The sequence below is a fragment of the Lissotriton helveticus genome, chromosome 9 (assembly GCF_964261635.1).
Source record: "Lissotriton helveticus chromosome 9, aLisHel1.1, whole genome shotgun sequence".
NCBI classification, from domain to species: domain Eukaryota; kingdom Metazoa; phylum Chordata; class Amphibia; order Caudata; family Salamandridae; genus Lissotriton; species Lissotriton helveticus.
The window spans coordinates 223,482,598-223,506,090 of NC_136070.1; the positions used below are offsets into that span (position 1 = coordinate 223,482,598).

The 23,493-nt window shown below is 45.8% G+C and overlaps 1 protein-coding gene across 1 annotated transcript in view; it reads left to right on the top strand.

Moving 5' to 3' along the window:
- The window catches only part of FBXO33 (F-box protein 33), a 124,065-nt gene extending 114,896 nt beyond the window's left edge, over nt 1–9,169 (top strand). Inside the window, exon 4 of the mRNA XM_078659753.1 lies at nt 7,099–9,169. Within this exon, the coding sequence (XP_078515879.1) occupies nt 7,099–7,370 (272 nt within the window). The 3' untranslated portion in view covers nt 7,371–9,169. The remainder of the gene's footprint in view (nt 1–7,098) is intronic.
- The last annotated feature ends 14,324 nt before the right edge of the window (nt 9,170–23,493 follow it).

Genomic DNA, 23,493 nt, shown 5'->3' on the forward strand with positions numbered 1-23,493 from the left:
ATCCTGTTGTGGACGCTGCAAGCTGAGATTCTGACGGATGGTGAATTTTGAACTCGCACCCGGAGCTTTAAGACCCTGTTTTTCCAGGATAATTGGGAACTGCTGCAGATAGGGCCGTGGATTGGGAGGCCTATAAAGTGACACTGTGCGGAGAATGTATCACAAATGTGTTTGAAGTGCAACAGGAGTTAGAACAGGAATTGCAGGCACTAAAGGGGGAGCAGGCGGGCCTGGATACAAAAGCTGATCTGGAGTCATATGAGAGACTTCAGTTGATAGCTCTTAAGCAACGAATAGATGAGGTTTGAAGTAAACTGGAAAGATACACATATGTGACCTACCGCCAGGAGTTATTCCGCGAGAGAGATAAGGCGGGGAGGATGCTGGCGTGCCTGCTATGGCAGGAGCGCCCACAGACACACATCCGTAGCCTACGAGGGGTACAGGAGAAGATATTCTAGACCACAATAGAATAAATAGGGGTTTTGCACAGTATACTGACGCTGGGTTTGTCATGGCACCTGCTGTGATAGAGGAGACACTAGAGGAGTATCTTATAGAGGCTGAATTGTGAGGCCTGACAAAGGCAGAGCAACAATTAGAGGCACCGTTGGTGGAGCTGCAGTAAGGGCTTGAGACTCTGCTGCCGGATAAACCCTGGTATCAGATGGCTTCCCTGCAGCAATGTATCACTTAATGCTGATCAAACTCCTCGAAAGTCTGCTGGAAGATTACCTTGAGGCGCAGGAGACTGTGACACTGCCCCGAAGTAAGCGGGAGGCATTGATGGTGTTGATTCCAAAGGCAGGGCAAGACCCCACTGATCTGGCTTCCTACAGACCATTGTCTATGCTAAGTACTTATATTAAACTGCTCTGCAAGGTGCTAGCAAACACACTGCACAGGGTAGTGGGTACTCCTATACTCTTCGATCAGACTGAGTTTATACTCGGACAGAGCACAATATTCAATATCCAGAAATGCACGTTAAGGATTTTGCGGTACATAAAAGATATCGCCCCTTTTGCCATGTAGTTGTCCAGTAGTCTGTCCTCTAGGGGAGAGGATTCCGGGAGTTCCTCCCCGCTCTGCAACGCTCCCTTCAGCGTGTTGCTGGTCGGGAGATAGCAAAAGGCTTCTGATTTGTGCCAATTGGTAGTCTTTCTGGAGGTTCGTAAAGGGAATTCATCTGTGCATTTTTACGCGTCTACACACAGTCAGAGTGAGAATCTTTACCTAGTATTAATGTTGTTTTTGTTCAGGTTCTACATGCTTTTAAGATACAGAACACTTGTACAGAGGTCTTCTTAGGATAAATATCTACTGAGGCTTCAGTCACTTATGCACAAGGACAGTTCATAACCATTTGTTTCTCGTATTATCTAATAACCCGTTTTATTTTTATCTATATAAATCTTTTTATTGCTGTTTTATAGAACAAACCCGAGATATAATACATTCAATTGTCAGATACACTGGAGGTGAAAGTCAGGAGCAACCAACATCTCTACTGTAACTGCGACCAAACATACAAATTATCACAGTTTGACATAAAGGGTAGCAAGTCCGGCCCAAGTCAATTTACTGATGCACTATAGCGACTCCACTTTCGCCCTCAAATCCTATGCTACGTCTTTATACAGCCCCAGACCTTATAGTCTTGACTCCTCCTTTTGAACACCAATCCATTCCCCTGACCCAATCTTCCAGTGTTAAGGGCTTTTTAACTTTTCACATGCAGGCTATAGCTCTCTTAGCCACCAGCAATCCCTCTCCCAGGAGAGATCAGGCTGCTTTTGGTTCACTGATTCCGCCATTGTTCATAACTGAGCAACTTTGGGGGTAGGAGTGATAGACTGCAAAGTGCATCTGCCTGTAACTGGTGGACTGACTTCCAGTATTTTTTGTCAAACTTGCAGTCTCAAACCACATGCACAAAAATGTCAATTACTGTTTTACAACAGAAGCAGGTGGGTTTGGGTGTCCTACCCATTTGCCACAGCCTGCTGGGAGACAAGTCGGCTCTAAGTATTTAAGCTGCATTACTTGTATTCAGGCAGATATCGCTAAGGTGTGGGAGCCATCGGCTCCTTCTTCCAATCTCAATCGGCCTGTTTGCTCCCTTTTCTCCTGCAGATTCATTAAGGGATTGTGATTATTGATCATTGGAGACCTGTAGATACACTTCTTGCCCAGCCTCTCCTGTGTTATTTTTGTTTCTGAAAGACTGCATTCGGGAGCAGTGTTACTTTACTGTTCTGTCTCCAGGGTATGGCAGATTTTTCAGTTGTAGGAATGTGACATAGAGCTGAAACTCAGCGGACAACTGCTTGAATGATTTTAGGTAGTTAGAGGCCCACTTCTGAGAAACACACAAGATCCCCGGAATAGAAGCCCTGTTGTGTAACCTGTGCTACCGATGAACCGTGCCACATGGGGGGGATTCTCCAGTTAGGGTTTTAAACCACTTTCTGTACTGTTCTGCTGGCAGTAAAGCATCGGTAGCTTTGTAATATAAGGAAGTGGTTGGGGGAGTGTTGTCCCATAAAGTAGCGATAGCACTCTTGTGGTTCTAACCGTTCAAATTCCAATCTAATTACCAGATTCTCTTGGCTACCCATTAATCGGGACCGACTGGGAATCCCAGTAATATAACCTAATATTTGGGTCCCCAAACCACCATCGAACTATGATTTCAATTATTTCATGCATGAAACACTTGGTTTACCTCCATCTCATATATATATATATATATATATATATATATATATATATATATATATATATATCTTATCTTGAAGGGGTTTAGGAATGCCAGTATTGATGTAGAAGTCGGTCATATGGACGTCATGAATTAACCCCTAAGGAATAGATGTTCATGCATAATAAATGAGTTCTTGGAGAAATCAATATCCAAGCCAGGGAAAGTCCTAAAGGCTTAAGAGTCTGGTTTTCCAGGAACTCGTTGTGACGTAGATGAATGAATGTAAGTAGCCATGCCTGTATTTGGGTAGCATGGACTATGCCTAAATAAGGACTGGATTTCTATGCCTATATAAGGGCAATGTGAAATGTACCTATATAAGGGCATGAATCGGGAAATTCATACGGAATCTAAATCGATACACAACACCTTGTTGACAGCAAAGGCTGTCCTCAGGGAAGGTGTGAAGACCGTGTTCCCTGCGAAGGGCAAACACCCAGTGTGTCAGCAGTTAGTTAGTCTTCCTCTGGGATGTGGCTTTATCAGCAACAGGCTTAGGAAAGATGCAGCATCCGCCAAGTCTGGAACGCGTTGGCAGCAGGTGAGACCGTCTGTCAGAATCACAGGCGATAATCTGGGCAAATGACCTCTCCTAACAAGTGGTGAAGTGGCAGTCCTTATATTCTAAATCTTATCAGAAATTGGAATTCCTGACATAAGTTTAGGAATGTCTGACATAGATCTGAGGTGGGGCGCAGTGTTTAGTAATAACTTACGATTTAAAAGCAGCTGATGCAGAGTTCCTTATGCGTCTAGATTTCAGGCAGGAATAAAAATGTTAAGATAACTCCTGTGATTATTGTTCCTGCTAGAGAGGGAGAGTTTTGTCTAGTAGCAGTTTCGAATTACCATAAAGTGGCACAGACTGGTAATATGCCTGCTACAAAGAAAGAACAGAACTGCATTTAATATGGATAATTGAGTGGATTAGTAATGCCAGACTTTACCAGTACTTTGAAACAAATGAAATGTATGCGAGAGAGGGGATATGGAGAGAAGAGAGGCTCTTTTCCCTGCTGGTAGCGAGGGAATCTGTGGGGGGAGGGGTAGGTCTGGGGTGCTATAAAAAGATGGCCTCACCAGGCACCACCAGCACTAAAGCCATAGTCTCGGACTCTGAGATGAGGTCTCAAGGATTTGTGGAGTCCAAGACAACTGCTGCAGCAGGATCAAGTGCCACTGAGGCTCTCTTTAACTTTGCCAGCAATACTGTGGGTGAGATGTTGCCTTTCCCTTGACATGCACTGTTCCTCTTGGATCATGTTTTTTGCCAGTTCCCTGTGAAGAATGCCCGGAGCGAGCCAGTGGACTTTTCAGGGTCTTCCACTCCTCAACCCTTTTCCACAGCAGCTTCAGGTGTCTCAAAGTTAGTCTTGCCCTGGGAGATCACCCGGAGTTTGGCAGCAAGCATCTGAACATATTCTTGCTAAAGCACTCTGAGCTTTTGCTGGACTACCAGAAAGAAATAACTATGTTGTGGATCGAGGTGTTTTGAGGTCTGGGAAGATGGACATTTACAGGATATTGAATAGTACTGCATCTCTGGTACATGTTTCGCTCGAATATCATCTCTGTCAAAGTAATTCAGAAGGCTGGCAATAATGGGTTAGGCCGGGGCGCCTGGGCATCCAAGCGACGGGGCCTGTTCAGTCAGGAAGCACAATGAGCGAACTTGTTGGCAGGATTCCAGGTGTGGAGCTAGGTCGTAGGAAGCATTCTATCAACATACCCTCAGGAATGCCCAATATCCAGACTGATTCTACAGGGCTGTTCCCTCTGCCTCCTCCACCCTCTGTTCCATGTGCCTCAATACCTTCATTCATTGTGAAAGCAAGGTTTACATTAGCTGTGTTCTAATTCCACTGTTAAAATATGGGTTTCAGCCTCCATAACCCTTTCAGTTGCCTTGCGCAAGTAGTGTCACAAGAGTGAGATATCCCCTTGGAGCTGGCAATTTCTCATCCACCGTTCATCACGGATGACTCTCCACCTACACATCTTCTCTTGGGTTCCCGATATACCTCTCAATTTTGGCTCATGACTGGTGAGGTGCTCTACCCTGGTCTTTCACCATGTCCGCGTCATAAGGGGCTCCAGGTAGACCTCTGTGCCTTCAGAAGGCAGCTGTCAGAGAAGAGGAAAAAGGGGGGGAATCCCTGTGCAGAAATCCAATCAGGCCACAATAGCAGCCTTCCACCTTAGTGCAGAGGTCCACAGTAGTCAGGCGGAACGGTAAGGCCACTGTTGATGGAAGAACCAGATCTACACACCTGCTGGCTCACTGATGATCATGGGGAGGCGCCAGCAGGCGAGTTCTTAGTTTTTCCACAGGCAGGGCGTTAGTTGATGGGAATGTGACTGCACCCCCAACGTCTACCCCACTCTAGACATACTATTAGATCAGGTACTCATTGCTTCTGCTCAGTCTTGGCTGCTATTAGAACCAAGTTTGGGCTGGGTTGCTCCCCTCTGTGATGCCCATAAGTCCTCGGGAAGTGCGGGGGATTTTTCACGCCCTCCGCAGCGCTCTCCAGTCTGCTGTGACGTATAACCCTGAATTGGGTCCCATTCACCACCTCTCTGCCCTCCAGTGAAGGGATGAAGAAGGCCAGGTGTGCCCTCTGTCTTCCTGGTACCGGAACCTCCCTCGTCTCTCTGGTCCCTACTGGACTGATTCAGCAAAGTGGGGGAGCACCTGACTGCGCACAAGTGTGCCCACCAACGCAGAAAGAAGGCACGGGGTGTCTCCTGAAACTCCATACACAGGGGAACAGACTCCTACTCTACGTTGAGTGTTTTAATACACCAGAAACCATGCCAGTGTACTTTTGCAATAAAGGCGTACTTTATTGTGGCACAGAGAGTGTTTTGCATTAAACTACAAAACGATTGTTTATAGTGTTGCAGGTTAGTAAGGTTTTTCTGCTTGTAGCATGCATGTGTTCCTGTAGATCACATGGTGTGCACTGACTGACTGTAAAGCACAAACATCTCCCCTTTCGGGTGGCAATATGCACACAGAATCTGGAGAGGAAGCAAATTAAGCATTTACAACAGCCTGACCCACCTCTGCCTCCTTCCTAGCTTGTATATCCACATAGTAGTATCTTATAAATGTGTGGCCTGGCCTCCATGTGGCTATTCTGCAGTTACCAGGTTGTAGAATGTTACCTAAGAAAGCCAGTGTAGCTCATTTCTTATGATAGAATGAAGCCCGAGTCTCCTCTTTCCCAGCAAGATTGGCCCATGCACGCTACTCGGTCCGTCCAACACAGCCAAACAATCTGAGGAACCTTCATTGTCCAGCACGGCAGCAAACAAGCCCATTGGTCCACTTTGCCGTCTCTTGGACCATAGCAGTGCTGCTTGTTTAAGGCTGCATAATCACAAGGATGTCAACGGATGGTGAGGAAATCGGCGGTGACACAAGGTTATGCTTCTACCATCTTGGATATGAAAGCGATGACCTGTATTGTGACACACATTTACTATAGCAATCAAAACATTATGGTAATTTTGCTTCTTTCTTAAGTTGTTTTAGCTTTGCACAAACCATAAACTTCCTCGGCTGTTACTTAACAGAGGATCTCTGATGTTTTATGAAGTTGATGATGTATCTAATGTATTTTTATTGGATTTGTTATGATACATATTTGGGCAATTATTAAATAATGAAAACTCATAATGTATGGCCAGGTTGTCTAGAAGTACAGCGTGGTTGATTAGGACGAGATTCTCTTATTGTTAAAATGATAGAGCAAGTATGCATTTATTACACTCGATGTCAGTTTTTAGGAACACGTTTTTAAGTGGTTCTTTGCAGGCATCAATTATATATAGTAATGCGTTTAATAAAACCAAAGTCAGTTTCCCAAAGTAAAAGCAAAACTTAAAACAAAATTTCAGCTAAGTAAAAAAAAAAAAATAGTAAAAATCTTTGAACTTTCAAAGCATATTTGGCCTCAGGACTCGTCAGTTTGTGTTTGGGGGAGAGGAGTGTTAGGAAATCCATTCTTGGATATTAATTAGGTGACCACACACCTTCAGCATGGTGCTAACTTTTACAAAACTGTTGTCTTTATCATAAGTAGTGTAGTGTTTGTTATTAGCCCTAAGGTCAACCATTTTGTTCATATTTTTGACATTGATAACTGATGAGTAAATCGCCTCTATGCTGAACGATTTTTTTTGTATAAGTCAAAAAAGCTTCACGTTCCAAAAATCTGCTTGTAAAAAGGTTTGTTTTTTTCCTTCGTGAAAATGTCTTTTTCTCTCCGATCCCTTTCCGATTGTGCTTGCATTGCTCTGATGTGCTGTTTGACTCTTTCTTCCAGGTTACACGGTCTGGGCGCACAATCTGATTGCGATCGCCCGCCTCCGTGGCTCCGACCTGAAAGTGCTGGAGGTGACGGAAGACAGCATTGATTTCGACCAGGGGGAGCTGACCGACCAGGACGTGGACCCCGTGCACAACCTCATAGAGCAGGTGTCCCTGGGGCTGGGCCGGCCTTGGCACGCCGTCATGGACATCGAGCTGCTCGGCGTCTTTGCCGAGCCATTCCGGCACTTCTACAGGGAGATGCAAAGCTTCAGCGAAGGCATATAGCTTTCTTTGTTTTTTTGGTTTTTTTTAGTATTATTTAAAGTTCCTGTGGTTACATAAGCAAGTAGGGTCCTATTATGTTTTCTCAGTAGTGTGAAATAACCCTTTGTGCTGTGTTTATTCAGTATTAGCTATATAGAAATATATATGTATATTCTACTTCTTGATCAAAGAGTGTAGTCGGGTATTGGTTTAGAAGTCGAAAGTGACACTGTTTAGGGCTTTCACGGATAATGGACGTGTCCACCACACCTTTGGAGAGATCCACCTGAAGGTTGTCTGAGATTGTATTCTATTTTTTACCAAGTAATTACGCGTAAGCTGTGTTTTTACTATTATGTATCAGAATGCTGTGCTCAGGAGCCAAACCTTTTATTTTAATGAAAAGTAGTCCAGGAGGTTTATCTGCAATCCACTGTTGCCATGCATTCTAGTAGCATTTTATCAGCTTGGTGGAAACGACGACAGCACTTTGTAAGGACACATCTTGACCTCTGTTATCAAAGAGATATATATATCTTCCCTTTAATAATCAACTTTGGACAATTAGTTCCACCCTCCCAGTACTCTGATTCGGCCATTTGTTTTCACGCTATAACCTAAGAAGGTTAGGCAGCTTTTCAAATGCTTCCATTAAATTCCCAGCCTGTTGATTCTTAGGTTCGATTTTGTAGCATTATCAATTGATCCATTCAGATTAGCTCAGGACGTAGTCTTGATATATATAAACGTACAGATAGAAAGAAATACTCCGAGGGGGTATTCGTGTTATGTGAGCTGAAACGCACTTGCTAGCAGACATTAGTCGTGAAATCCCTAGCAACCAAGTCACTGGATTTTCTCTGTCAGCGCCTGTGTCAGCTGCCAAAGAATAGGTTAGACATGAAGAAGTGCCCACATGCTGGCAGGGAGGCGGGCCAACACCTGGCCAGCTGGATACTGCTGGATTGTATATTAGAAGGTCGACTTTCGACCTGTGGTACACAGCTGTGCTGTGGCTCAGTCACAACCTCAGAACTCTAAAACAAACATGCACCTGTTTCACTGTGACTAGTGAATGTAAGGAATCGAAAGAGGGAAGAAAAAAGCTTGTTCTATCACAGGTTTGAGCTGCTATGATGCATGAAGAACATTCCATGAAGTTTGTTTTAAAATCTCGTTATATCTGAGAGGCTTTAAAAGCCGATTTAACTGTTTCAGGGCAACCGCGGTACAGACGTGGTCTCTGTGAGACTTCCACCTGACCCCAGTTTTAAGTGGTACGAATGTTGTGCATTTAATGATAAAAGGACAGTCTGCAATAATAACAAAGTAAAAGTGGCCGACGTGGGTGCCCAGCAGTGCTGAGACCTGGCTGCTCTCTTGTAAGCTTTGGAAAACATTTATGCAACAGATGTCCAGATATGATTCTATTTATGGAAAAAGTTTATATGTGTTTTACAAATGGTTTTACCATCTTATATTAAAATAAAAGACCTTTGACAGGCGTGCGCTGTTTTGTCTCCAGTGAGCACATACCATGCGGGTTTTATATGTACATCAGTAGAGTGAAGCCACTGGCACAGAGTGTGAATATGCCAGATGTGGTGAGATTTTATCTAAATGTGATCAGATAGCGTAAACGAACTCCTGACAGAAATTATATGGATACCAGCTGAATGTTTGAAATGACTGATGCTGTATGGTTTATGTTAAATGTATATTTTAATCAATGAATAAAGCATTACAAAATGTCTGTTTGCTATATATTTTATTGTATGAGCAGAAGATTTTAGTTTAAAATAAAAAGTAGCAATCATGAACATTGTTTTTTTCGGCTTTCTTGCGTTTACCATAGAAAATCAAAAGGGAGAAGATGTGTTCTGGTGTCTGTGCTTGCCTTCCTTGTATTCTGGGGACCAGGGGTTCAATACCGACCTCAGAATGACAGAAAATTTTGTTTTTGGGCAAATGACTTAATCTCCCTGTGCCTGAAGTGTAAAAATGTCGGATACAGTTATACATAAGATGTAATTCAAATATATAAATCTCCACTTAAGGTACACAATTTTATTTCGTCTGTGAACACTCCCATAATGTAGAGCAGTGTATTGCTCACGAGTTACTTTTGTGTTATAGAAATACTTAATTTATTCAGCCAAGATCTAATGGTGCTTTACCCCACGTGTTTGTTTTGAATTCTGTCATGAAAACTAGTAGAGAGGCAAACATAGGTAGGAACTTACTGAGGAAGAGTGTTCTAACACAATAGGTTACCCTCTCGTAAAATGCGAGATTTAAACTACAATTTAGATTCCACCATCAGATGTATATCGCCCTGAAAATGTTGAAGAATATACCTAGGGGTGCAAAAGGTTTTTTCAAACCAACGCTTATTTTTATCATATGGCATGGCCGTGCCCAATCATATCGATATTGTGAGAGATGGTCAGAATTAATGGCGTTTTTGCTTTGTAGAGTGCCTAAGTGTGAACTGGTGAGGTATTTGCTGGGAATATTATCAATACCCAAGAGTGTTAAGGCCAAACTGAGATTTGTAGACTTTGGGTTCTTGCATTTCAATAGCCTGCTGGTTGCCAGTGCCCCTCAGCATCTGCTTATCTGGCACAAGATGCAAAAACAGGCAACAGGTAAGTGTTCTGTTGTGGAAAGTATGGCACCAACCCGCAGTAATGCAAAAACAACAGTTGATGGACAGACTGCAGAACAAAGTCATACATTCACCCCAGTACAGAGATCTGGGCCTAAATCCATCATATTTTTGCACTCCACACCACCCCAGTTCAGACATGGCCATGTGCAAATCAGCTTTGACCCTGTGCCTCATGGGAAAAGTCCAGCCCGAAGTGCCAAGCCATGTCTTTCCTGGACCGGAATCAAGCATCCTAGGACCGGTTTCTGGCTATCAGCCGTCTTCAGCCAGGATAGCTTGACTCCAGTGGTGTGGAGAGCATGGGACTCACATCTGAGCATACCCATCCCACTCGGGGTGATAAATGCAAAAACAACAGTTGATGGACAGAATGCAGAACAATGTCATACATTCACCCCAGTACAGAGATCTGGGCCTCAATCCATACTTTTTTGCACTCCACACCACCCCAGTTCAGACATGGCCATATGCAAATCAGCCTTGACCCTGTGCCTCATGGGAACAATCCAGCCCGAACTGCCAAGCCATGTCTTTCCTGGACCGGAATCAAGCATCCTAGGACCGGTTTCTGGCTATCAGCCGTCTTCTGCCAGGATAGCTTAACTCCAGTGGTGTGGAGAGCATGGGACTCACGTCTGAGCATACCCATCCCACTCGGGGTGATAAATGGCCTATATTGGCTACTGTGCCAGAGATAGTAACTTGCTTAAACCTGCAACTAGGTCTCACCTTCACCCAACCTGAATGACATGACACAATGATTTAATATTTCTGGAATGGTCAGTTTCTTAATTACATAAAGGTATTGCACTTCCAAATTAATTGTTTGCCGTTGGTACGATATTATTGTATGTCTGTTTCCCTTAATGCAAATAAAATTGACAGGTTATTTCTTGCAATTTGAGTTCACTGACAAAATAACACCATAGTTCTATAGGTGAAAGTTTGTTGTGAATATACTGTTTAGTTCATTAGCTCGATTACAATGATGCAGCATATTGTGTGAATTTCTGGTTCTTTATGGCAATAAAATGTAAGTAGTTTAAAATAAGGGTTGTTGGGTATTCTGGCTTTCCATAATTTTTCCAGCTTGGAAATTACCAGATGCTCATGGAGATAGGTAGCTTATGATAACACAGATGATCGAGTAGTATTTTTCCTGATCCCTACAAATGCAGTCTTTCATCAGAAGAAAAACTACTGCTTGTAGCACAAGCTGTTGCAGGCACACATGCTCTGTAAGCCTCTGCCATCTGGTGTTGGTTGCAGGATGTTTAGAAGTGTTTCTTCTTTAAATAAGTCTTAGGTCTCAAGAACGTATGACTCCTCCCTTAGCCCACAATGCACCATTGCAAAGTTACCCCCCTCCGCCCCCCCCCCCCCCCAAACACACACTATTCCGTTTGTATGTTTCAGCTCGAGCTCATGGACCGTTGACCACTACTCCTATTTTTTCGGTTCCAGTCTTTGAATATCCAGATCTGTCGTTGGAAGACGTATCAGAATCATAGTGGCTTTGAAGCCCAACTGCACTGGATGAGTTTCTTTGCATGAACTAAGGTCGAATGAGAAAGACTGTGTCTGTAAACAGGTATAGAGAATACTCCTTTCAAATTTTGTTCTAAGTGCAATGCAAATTCTTGTGGTCAAATCAACGAATGTTCTGCAACCTTTGACTTTCTCGAGACCACAAGGAATTTAAATACATCGGGTGCCGAAGAGAACATCGATGGGCACGCTACAAAATGCAACCCTGAGACACCACCAACATGCCTCCCATCTTGAAGACATAGAGGAAGCCTTCGAGGTATCCGAGTGTCTATGAGACATTCCACCAGCCTAGGAAGAACAGAGCCCCCAAGGTCTTTTCATCTGAGGGATCCAACGTTGAGCTTGTAACTCCTCATGCAACCACAGGACACAAAATATGCCCACATCCTCCGTTCCTCGACCCACACATGAGGATTTGACCCTTCGGTGTTTGACTTTGAAAGCGCTCTCAGCCAGAAGCCAAGCTTTGCTCCCGGAGGAGTCCGGCATCGTGCCTCAAAACTGCCCGTAAAAGGCACCAATTTTCAGGTGTCCCCTCCGGCTCGGAGCCCATTGTGCATTGAGAGCCTACTTTAGCTGCAGATAATCTTTGAGTCAAGGGCTCAAGCCTCGAACTTTGCTGCCTTCATCTGTATCTGTAGGGCAAGACCACCTGCCTTCAGAACTGATATTTGCTCTGAAGTCGATTTTGAAGCAAACATCCAAACTGGCAGTGAAGAAAGTCCCAACACCAAGATCAGAATCGAGTGAGCCTTCCCATTCTGTTAAGTTCCCAGAAGATACTTCAGCCAATACCCTAAAATAAAAGGGAGCTCTCCTTTGAAGAGGGGGTATCAGAGGGGCTATGGAGTTACACCATACCCAAGAAGAGCAGGACCCTTACCACTATTCATGGATCCAGCTTCTGTCATACTTCCTCTGTTATCACCAGCACTATGCCACCCCTCACCCCAACCCACTCACGACTCAAACAGCCCTAATCTGTACATTCATACCATACTGAATTATGTAATGAAAGCCAAAACGCCCTTCAGTATCCTTATTGATAACCTGCACCACTTGGGGATGACCTGTGGGAGGATTATCGTGTAGATCCACAGAAGGACACTATTGTAGAGCCTAACCCAGTTAAGGCCTCTTCCCCAGTGGATGATAGCACAGCATCCCATGCCATAATACAAAGGGCAGCTGACCGCCATTAGGTCTAACTTCATGTGGTGGAGAAAGACTGCTTTCTCATTGAAATACTATCCAAAATGGAAAGGGCAGTGCCGTATCTATACATGCTAAAATACATATGACCAAGTGTGTCACAGATATTTACAAGGAACCTGTCAAGGATCGGGTGGTGACACAAAGAGTGGAGAAATAAAAAGCATGTCAACTCCACATAATGCCAGCTAAGCCCCAACCCCCCAGCCCCAATTCAGTAAATTAGGGGTCGTGTTCTGCAATACTCTCTCCTTGGTCATCCACACACCCAGAGTTTCCGCACAGGGTATTGGGGATGCCTGTTCCCCTGACAAGAAGAGTAAAAATATCTATGCAGCTGGCAAGTATGTTGCTGTGGTGGACATCGACTCAATGGATGATTGCCAGTTCTATCTGGCTCCTTGCCCAGTACCACTGGAAGGGCATGGAGCAGCTGGTAAAGCACCTGCCTGAGGCACACTGAAATAGAAGGGGAAGTGCTGATCCAGGAAGACAAGATCTCCAATGCCAACTTTCGATGTGCAGTGGAGGTAGTGGCAAGCATCCAGGGAAGTCAACATGGGCATCATCCTCCAACATCATGCATGGCATAGGTGGCTGGATTCTGCACTGTGGTCCAACAGCACCCCATAATGTGGCTTTTGATGGAGAACACCTATTTGGACTCGGATGGATAGTGTGGAGAGAATAACAATACTGATACTGTTAAAGTTGTAGGCCCTTGCAATCCCAGTCACCCAACACTGGGATTCATAAACCTCAGCCTATAAGGGGAGCCAAGTCTGCCCAATGTAAAAACTGAGTAGCAGCTGTCCTTTCAGGCGGGTCACACCTTCCAGTCCTACGGTGAGGTGGCTTTTCTGAAAAAAGATACAAAGGTAGAGACTGCTCTAACAAGGCTGCTTCTTCTCAAAGCAGTGACTTGTCCTCCCTCCCCCTAGGTCACATAGCTCCCATTTCACAAAGCCCACATCTCCCACCGGCGACATCTCCCCCCGAACCTCTTCCACTACTACCAAGCACACTCCCCTCAGGGCTTCCACCAGTGTCATTTGAGTGCTCTGCGCTTTCCTACTCTGAGCTAGAGAGTCCTTATGGTACTCCTGACACCTATAACCAGCTCTGCTGGCTCACTGGTGATCCCTGTGATTTTAATGTTGACCGCCTTGGTGATTTGGACTTTGAGAACTCCCCAATAAAGACATCACACCCTAATGAAACGACAGCCTTTCATGAGGTTATACAAAGGCTTTCACAAGGTTGCTATACAGGTCACCCTTGAGGAAGATAACACATCTGCCAAAGAATATAAAAGTGGGGGATGTAATAGTGTCAGAGGGCAAGACGATCTCGAACGCCAGTATTTGCTGTGTATTAGATGGTGCGGCACAGCCTCTAGAGGCATAAATCCCAGTATCATTCTCCAGTACCACACTTTGCTTGACCTCTGTGCTGCCCAACCATCAACCTTCCTTTTAATAAGGAACATCTCTTTGGACCTCAGGTTGATGAGATACAGGAGAAAATAAAGATAAATGCGGAGTCGTTGAAATCTAAGAGGGTGCTGCAAACAATACCATACAGGGACTTTAAAATACATTTTTAAAAAACATCCCAAGGGGAGTAAAACTCACCTTGCCCAAACAGCCACACTCTTATCAGAGGCAGCAGCAGCCTTTCCTCCAGCCATATATGGGGGTGAGGGGGTGAGGGGGTGTTGGGTACAACAAAGACTCTTACAGGGATAAGAAAAGGAGTAAAGGCAGAGATGGCTTCCATAAAGAAGTTGCCACCTCCAGACAGCGACGCCCTCCCTCCCACCTGATCAAACCTCACCTGTAGTTTCCCACAATGCACTAGGCAATTTACTTTACTTTTGAATGATCCCTCAACAGGCCCGTTGGCCAGTGGTTCTTTGGTTCCAGGAGCATGCTTTACCTCTAGGCTGCCGGGACTAGTATCACTAGTCCAAAGCGAGTTCTGGAGTTGCCTTTGTGCCTTTGGCTCTTAAAGGTGTTCCTCTTTCCTTTGGAGCCAATTTCTGGTCTGGGACAAGTCGCAGTCGTGCAGTTGCTGGATGGTTGCCACAGGAGCAGGTTATCGCACCTTTGCTTTGTGCAGGTCCTGAGGTCGCAGACTCTGGTCTTCTCTTTGTCTTTGGTAGCAAGTGGATTCAGATTTGAGGGTCTGGTGTCAGTGGTACCCCTTAAATCCTAGATTTACAGGTGATAGGGGTGTGGATGCAAGTAGCCAATGCTGCTAGCCTCAGCAGTTAATCCGCCCCTGAGGGGACCACATCAGGGTGTGTTTGCCACCTTTCTACCCAGAACCCTCTATTTTGCCACTTTTAAAAATGATGTAAACCTTCCTTGGCTGTACAGACCAGGTAGCCCAACCTAGGGGTGTCGCTAGCCTTCTGGACGTGTACACCTCCTGACTACATCAGTTTCCCACCTGCTTGGGAGCAAATGTGCCTGGGGCTGTTTCCTCCTTTGGGAGGTAGCCTGGTTGCATATCAGAAACCGTGTAAGCTTTGAAGCTCACCTCCTTGATGTTCTGCAGGACAAACTCGAAGCCGGCCAGCAGCTCATCATGATCCACCCACATACAGAACAGATCCTTGCCCACCCACCAGCTCTCACCATGCACACATCTATCCGACAACCCTGTTTTGAGGAGGCTCTAGAACTTCCACCACCAAAATAGAAAAAGAGGCACGACAAGGCTACCAGCCTTCTTCCACAGCCTCAGTCACCTGTTCCCTCATTGCCTTTTCCCCAGCCGCAAAGCTCACCTTTCTACCTTCTCTCCCCACTGACCCCCTTCTTTACACATCAAGGCCCTTTAATTTATAGGGCGCACTTTCCCTGTTTTCGCCTGGCGCCCCTTACAACACGTGTGACGGGCTCAGAGAGGGAAAGTTCGCCCTATTACATCGAATGCGCAGATCCCAGGGCAGCTGCAAACTTGTGCTGCCCTAGGGGCAACGCAATCATGTGAAAAACAGAGCAGCTTTGAAGCCGCTGCTCCATCTTTCTCTCTGCAGGCGGAAACGCTTAAGCACTTTTAAGGGAGATTAGAGATCTCCTGACAGGTGTGTGCAGTGAATGACTGCACCCACCTGCAAGGGGATGTGATAGGGGTCCTATGGACCCCTTTACCCTCCAGAGTGCTACCATCTTTTAGGTGGTGCACTATCAGTGTGCCCACTAACCGCTTCTTTGCTTCTGTACCCGCGTCTATATTACGGCGTGTGCGCAGAGGCAAACGGATTCCCTTAATTGCATGGGGCCATGGCCCCATGCAAATGAGGGAATGCCCTTTTGAGAAAGCGCTGGCGGTGTATGTGTGCCAGCGGTTTCAGTATTATAGTAGGTGCCACACAAGCGTATGCGTCCCCTTCTAGAATAACAAAGTGCCCCAGGAGTGCGCAAAGAGGGCATTTTTGTGTACTACGACCCCACAGGGATCACCATACTGACTTTGGGGATAAACATACAAGGGATGCTTATGACATGCCCCACAGGATGACACCTGGGATTTGTATGATTTGGACCCTCCAGGGATCATGTACCCCAATCTTTTCCCCACTTGGCCCTCACCACGAGTTGAAACCACCATGAAGCCCTTGGTAGGGCTGCCCATTTCATAATGTAGGCATGCCTAGGGATTCCATTGAGGAGTATTTTCTGCTAGAAACCATATTCTTCTCGACGCTTCATGCAGTACCTCCCGATGCTCAAAGGCATGCTTAAACCGGCCTCAGACATCCTGGGGAAGAAATATTTCCTGGGTAGAGACGAGGTCTTTCTTGAAAAAACTTGGCAGACCTTAATAGGCTGCCAAGCCCACTCGTTCTCAAAGACTAATATCGTCCACAGCGAGTCCCCCGTGTCAAACGCCAACGTCTTCTTCAAGAATCCCATATTTTTGTTGCCTCAATACATTCCAATTGCTTTGGAACCTGATTCTACGCGAATTGGTCCTGATTGCGCTCAGTTCCTGCACTAACTTGTGTGCGATTCTCTTGACTTTGTTTACTGTATGTCTATTTGGACTCTGGCTGAGCTTTATACTGCCTGCTTGGCCTGGACCAGTATATTACCGCCTGTGTAATCTCTTTTATGACTTTGCCCTGACGAAGCTCCCAAGGTGGGGAGCGAAACGCGTTGGCTGTCCTGTGCACTCTTAAAATAAAAGATCAATAAAAAGAAGAACTTCCAGAATATTTTGCCTTTGTGAATTACTTCATAACTGGTGCTGCCTCTACACCCTTTTTTCCCCTCTACATGTAGTGTCGACTCCCTTCAGACTCTAGTGGTCCATATGGCTCGCAAACAAGACAACACACACAGTACCGGAAACGCTCCACTGCCGGACAAAGAAAGCCAGCGCATCAAAACTGTTCGTAGGTGCGTCGCAATAGGCCAACCAGTGGCACAGCACCAACTCCATCTGCCTGCTTTCCCGATACGACCAGGTCCACTGAGACAAGATGGAGCTCCTTCAAGATCTCACCGGAGTACCACAAAATTGGGTATGAGCTAGTGTTAAAAGGCCAGGGCATTTCTAACCCTACAATATGATGTACCTTTAATGCTGCTGACTTCACTGCTTGTGGCATCAATTCGAGCGTGCTTCTACGCAAAGACGATTGTCTCCATGTCTCTGGCTTCAAGCTGGACGTCCAACAGCATCTCCTCAACCTGCCCTTTGATGGGGGAGCACCTATTTGGCCACAGGTTGATGAGATGCTGAAAAAGAGAAATAACAAGCATTTGCAATGCAATAGGTCTCGCATTAATTAAGTTTGAGCTTTGCTAAATATTGCGACAAAGGTCTATAAATTGTATGCCAAAATGTTTTATTTATTTTTGTAGCAATTGTGGCATGCTGCGCTTTAGATGAATATGTTTAAAAGTAAAGTGCGCCATACTGCGATTGCTACAATAGTTAATTGTGGATGCTTTAACAATTGATGTGTGCACTGATGGCTGGTGGTGTGTGTGCCTGTAGAAATTGTGCACTGATGGCTGCTGGTGTGTGTGCCTGGTGGAAGTGTGCACTGCTGGCTGGTGGTGTGTGTGCCTGGTGGAAGCATGCACTGACGGCTGGTGGTGTGTGTGCCTGGTGAAAGCGTGCTCTGATGGCTGGTGGTGTGTACTAAGCATGCGCTGACGGCTGGTGGTGTGTGTGTGTGCCTGGTGAAAGCGTGCACTGACGGCTGGTTGTGTGTGTGTGCGCCTGGTATTTATTTTTGTAGCAATTGTGGCATGCTGCGCTTTAGATGAATATGTTTAAAAGTAAAGTGCGCCATACTGCGATTGCTACAATAGTTAATTGTGGATGCTTTAACAATTGATGTGTGCACTGATGGCTGGTGGTGTGTGTGCCTGTAGAAATTGTGCACTGATGGCTGCTGGTGTGTGTGCCTGGTGGAAGTGTGCACTGCTGGCTGGTGGTGTGTGTGCCTGGTGGAAGCATGCACTGACGGCTGCTGGTGTGTGTGCCTTGTGAAAGCGTGCTCTGATGGCTGGTGGTGTGTACTAAGCATGCGCTGACGGCTGGTGGTGTGTGTGTGTGTGCGCCTGGTGAAAGCGTGCACTGACGGCTGGTTGTGTGTGTGTGCGCCTGGTGAAAGCGTGCACTGACGGCTGGTTGTGTGTGTGTGTGCGCCTGGTGAAAGCGTGCACTGACGGCTGGTTGTGTGTCTGTGCCTGGTGAAAGCGTGCACTGACGGCTGGTTGTGTGTGTATCTGGTGAAAGCGTGCACTGACGGCTGGTGGTGTGTGTGTGCGCCTGGTGAAAGCGTACTCTGACGTCTGTTGATGTGTGCCTGGTGGAAGCGTGCACTGACGGCTGGTGGTGTTTGTGCCCGGTGAAAGCGTGCACTGCCGACTGATGGTGTCTGTGTCTGGTGAAAGTGTGCACTGACAGTGTGCTTGTGTGTGGGTGTGGTTGTGTGTGGGTGTGTTTGTGGTTGTGTCTGTGGTTGTGTGTTTGTGGTTGTGTGTGTGGGTGTGGGTGTGGTTGTGGGTGGTTGGGTGTGTTTGTGGTTGTGTGTGGGTGTGTGTGTGGTTGTGTGTGGGGTTGTGATTGTGTGTGTAACATTACAGTGCATTCATTATGTAAAGCAAATCACCACGCTGCAGTGCTATACACTGCAATGACAGCACTTTGTCTGGCAGCTATAGGGATTTGGCACAGGCTTGTCACTTTTGCTCCTCCTGGTCCCTAATTCTGCCAACATCCTGGCACTCTAAAGTTCACAGAAAATGACTTTTACACTCTGTTGTCCCCCAAAGAAACTGAACGCGAGGACATGCAGCAGGCCGAGAAGTAGAATAATTAGAGCTCAGCCCCCACTGAACTCTAGCCCTGCCCGCGGAAGTCAAAATATTCAGAAAAACAATATTCGCAGGGATATGGAGTGAGATCGAGCCAACACGAAAGCAGGAGCTTTTATTTCTACAGTCTAACTTAAATTGAAAAACGAACACGCATGGAAAGTGCGGGGTGGAGGGGACGGGGGAGAACAAAGAGAGGGGGAAACTGGCAGCAGGAGGAAAGGGAGGAGAATTAAGTGCGAGCTTTCTAAACACATGGAGAGAAGAGGAAATTAATGAAAGCTCTTTCCCAACACAAGCAGCGGTTTGTAAAAACAAATAAAATATTTTAGCTACAACATGGCCCCTCGCGTCATGCCGCTTCTTTTGCATGTTGGAAACTAAAAATCTACGCACTCAAATATTTACCAGTAGTGACTGAACAATTACAAACTGCAAATGCCTAAACATACTATTCTTTTGAAAATACATATGCTGCAGCTGCGAAGCCCTTACCTTGTAGGCGCCCATAGGACCTGTGCATGGGGGTGTTGGGAGCGAGGGAGGAGGTCGGGCAGAGCATGGCTGAGGATGGAAATGCCTACACATGCTACCTTTTTAAAAATAGAAATGCTGCTGTGAAGCCTGTACTTGTATGCGCTCGTGGGACCTATGCATAGGGGTGTTGGGATAGAGGGAGGAGGTCGGGCAGAGCTGGGAATGGCTGCGGGAGGAGGAATGAGGAAGAGTTGCAGTTTGATTGAGAAAGGCTCCGTTTGTGCTCAGAGGATGGGGGTGGGCTTATAATGCGAAGCAGGGGGGGCGCAAAGCTTCAATGAATGTGCTGCACCACGCAAAACAAAAGAAAGGCGGCGCGGCTCAATAAGTTTGTTTACCCACGCTTCTGTTGAAAGTGTGCGCCTGTGTTATAAATAAAGCACGGTATGAGTTCTGGGTAAAATAAAATGTTTTTTTTTAAAAAAAAGCAGTCGCAATGTTAAAGAAAAGCACGGTGTGCGGTTTGTAAAAACAAATAAAAGGTTTTAGCTACAAGATGGCCCCTTGCGTCATGCCGCTTCTTTTGCATGTTGGAAGCTGTAAAAATCTACGCACTCAAATATTTACCAGTAGTGACTGAAGCACCGTCGGTGCGTGTGCTGACATGACAGTCGTGTTTTTTTCTGCAACTGATCCAAGTTGCATTGGTAAAGAAAAAAGAAGCTAAGGTATTTTAAAAAAAAACAATTTTAAGTGAAAATAAACGGTAGCGTGGGGGGAAGCAATTGGCTAAAGGTATTAGGAACAGGGCAGCAAATGTAGGAGAGAGTGCAATGTAGAGCTTGGAGGAGAAGCATACAGGCAAGAAAACAAAGTAGGGGAAAAGCACACAAGGGCGAGCACATTACAGAGAGAAACACGTGTGCAGAGTAAGAGCAACACACCTCGAAAGAGCAGAATGTAATGGTAATTAAGGCAAGTGGTTCTGCGACTTACAGAATCCTTCGGATGGCAAATGGTGATCACTTTTGCGGCCGCTTTGATGTTCTCAGTGGCCACGCGGCTCACTGAGAACTTCAAAGCAGCCGTGAAAGTGATCACGCAGGCTGACAAATGGTGTGCGTGCCCGGCGCACATGCACTGTTCTCGATCCGCCTGCAGACTTTGGGAGCACTTTCAAAAGCCCCTTACTAAATATCTCGCATAGCATCGCTTACGAGATAGCTAGGCGAGACCTAAAAAGTAACAAAGAAACCGGGAAGGCCATGGGTGCCCTTCAGACACCTTCGCCTTGTGGGTCCTTTCGCATGTCAGCCCACCGAGACTGCTCCAAAGCCACCTCCCCAGACGCCTCCACTTTAGTTCCTTGTGAGCAGGCTCAGTATCTTTCCAAAAAAGGCTACTTCTGACGAGCATACTGGGGTAATAACTCCAAAGGTACAGGCGAGGCCAGCTCCCCTAAAATAATTACCCACACCAAGCGCTCACCTCACCTTCATCCCAACCACACAACACCTGTTGGGTGATGACTTCAGAGGTTCTTTCCCACGTGGCAACATGTCTCCTAAGACCATTGGGTATTGGGTATTGTTCAACAGAGTTAACTGTTTGGAGCTCACCTCCCAAAATACCACCACCTGTTTTTCCTCAGAACACCGTCTGCTCCTGGAAGAGGTTCAAGCACTCCTCACAGGGGGCATAGAGCCTGTGCTCACTCCTTGAACCCCTCTCGGTGTTCTGCGATCATTACCGTAAACCTTTAATACAGAACACCTCAACTTATCTCAAAGATACAAAAAACGTACTACAATTGCTGGAAAAATTTACCTTTGAGGAAGGCTCAATTATCCTTGTCACACTAGACATAGAAAGTCTATACACAAGCATCCCTCAGAATGACACTCTCAGAGTCCTTGGAACAGCTTTGGACTCAATTGTTTGGGAGTACGCAACACCCAAAGACTTCATTTTACAATGTGCTACTATGGCCCTGAAAGAAAACTACTTTGAGCACAAAGGAAAACTATACCTCCAGAGCACTGGGACTTTAATGGGCAGTACTTTCGCTCCTAGCGTAGCAGGACTGTACGTCCATGATTTTGAATCCAAGCACATCCTACCCACCAGTAATCAGTACTCATCCTCCATAGGACTATGGAGGAGGTACATTGATAGTAACAACAGAGAAAAACTAGGAGGTCTATTGGGTGAAAGAGAAGTGACCAACGAGAAACTGACACACACCACTGTCACGACTAACGGTGAGGGTCCATCAGTGATGAAAGAGTCCTATCGGCCCACCCATTTGGCGGAACCTCGTCATCTAGGACCTTATCAGCAGGTACTCATATGGCCAAGCTCAAATGTACTCGCTTGGTACCAACAGTTCCCATACTGAAAGAAGATGAGTCCTCACTGCGAGTGGTACTGATAGGGTGCAGTGCTCAAGAAAAAGTGCGTGGTTAAAATGGCGGTCAAGGTAGAATTTTTTTTTTTATTGGTATCTCCCTGGACGTCCGATTAAAACAGATGTGACAACAGTGTGACAATATCACTGTCAGGTAAGCATCTAAGAATTAGGCCAACATGTTTCTGCCTTAAGTGTATAATTTTACAGGCATTCGTCAGGGCCAAGCTGTAAAAAATGGCTACTGCAACATCTATTGTATTCACTATGTGAAAAAAAATTAGGAAATCAAAACAAACTATATGGCATGGTTTTTGAGGTAAGTTGAGTCATGTGGCTAGGTCAGCCACCCTACCGTATCTGGTAGATAAACCATGCAGAGACTAATCCTTTCCTGTGGAAGATAAAGAAAGAAAGAAAAGGCTGATATTGCATACATTGTACAAACTTCTGTATCAAAAAGGTGTGGAGATCAAGTACTCGTGGTGTTGGTACACTTCAAGCGACAGCTCAATGAGAGCCAGTCAGAAACGTGACTTAGATGAAGTCAAAATCAGGTAATCTGAGTGATACAATATTTAAAGAGAAGAACAACTCACCCAGCGCTGTGTGGGAGTCAAGCCTCACCTCACCCGGCAACGGCTCGGATAGAGAGGCCCCGCTCTGTGAGACATACGGAGAAAGACAGATTCAACATTGATAAATGTCAGACTCTGTGTATGTAATGATATCTTAAAGACAATCATAAAACTTGTTTTTTAATTTACAGGCTCCATGTCCCAACTCAGCGAAGGCATGAAGAAGGTAGGGTCACCCTCGACTATGGTATATGATATTCATTACCTCGGATCAACATGCTGGTAGACAGCGACTTAAGATAGAGTTTGTGGACAAGTGTATAATCCAGAACAACGGGGCTAACATATTTCAAAAGATGCTCCTGGCCCTGTTGTGATATCAGCCAAGGGGAGGGAGGGACATGCAGTGCCCTAGACCCTCCGCCTGATAATTATGCAGCGCAAGAAGTATGCTATTCTCAGTCATCTCTAACTGGAAAAAGACTGTCAATAAAGAAAACGTGACCACATATAGAAAGCACACGAGTAGAGCCCTGCACTAGGAATAGAGCCACAAGGGGATGTCCTTACCTGTCCGTCGGTACCTCCAAGTGTGACCGGAACCGAAGGGGAGGCGCCGACGGACAGGAAACACTGAACTTAAATACCCACGTTAATTGGGGAATAAGACGCTAATACAACACACCTGCGAGACAATCAGAGCGTCGGCGCAGTGCGTATCTGGCGTTGTAACGCATGACGCGAGAGAGGAGTATCACTGACTCGCGCATGCGCCCTGGGATCAAGGGCCGGAACCGTCATGCCCGGAGCACCAAGCTGAGGAGGCTTCACGCCTGCGTGAGTATGTATTGAAGCGTACAAACTCTGACGCATGCGTGACGGACGTAATGCACTACACTAC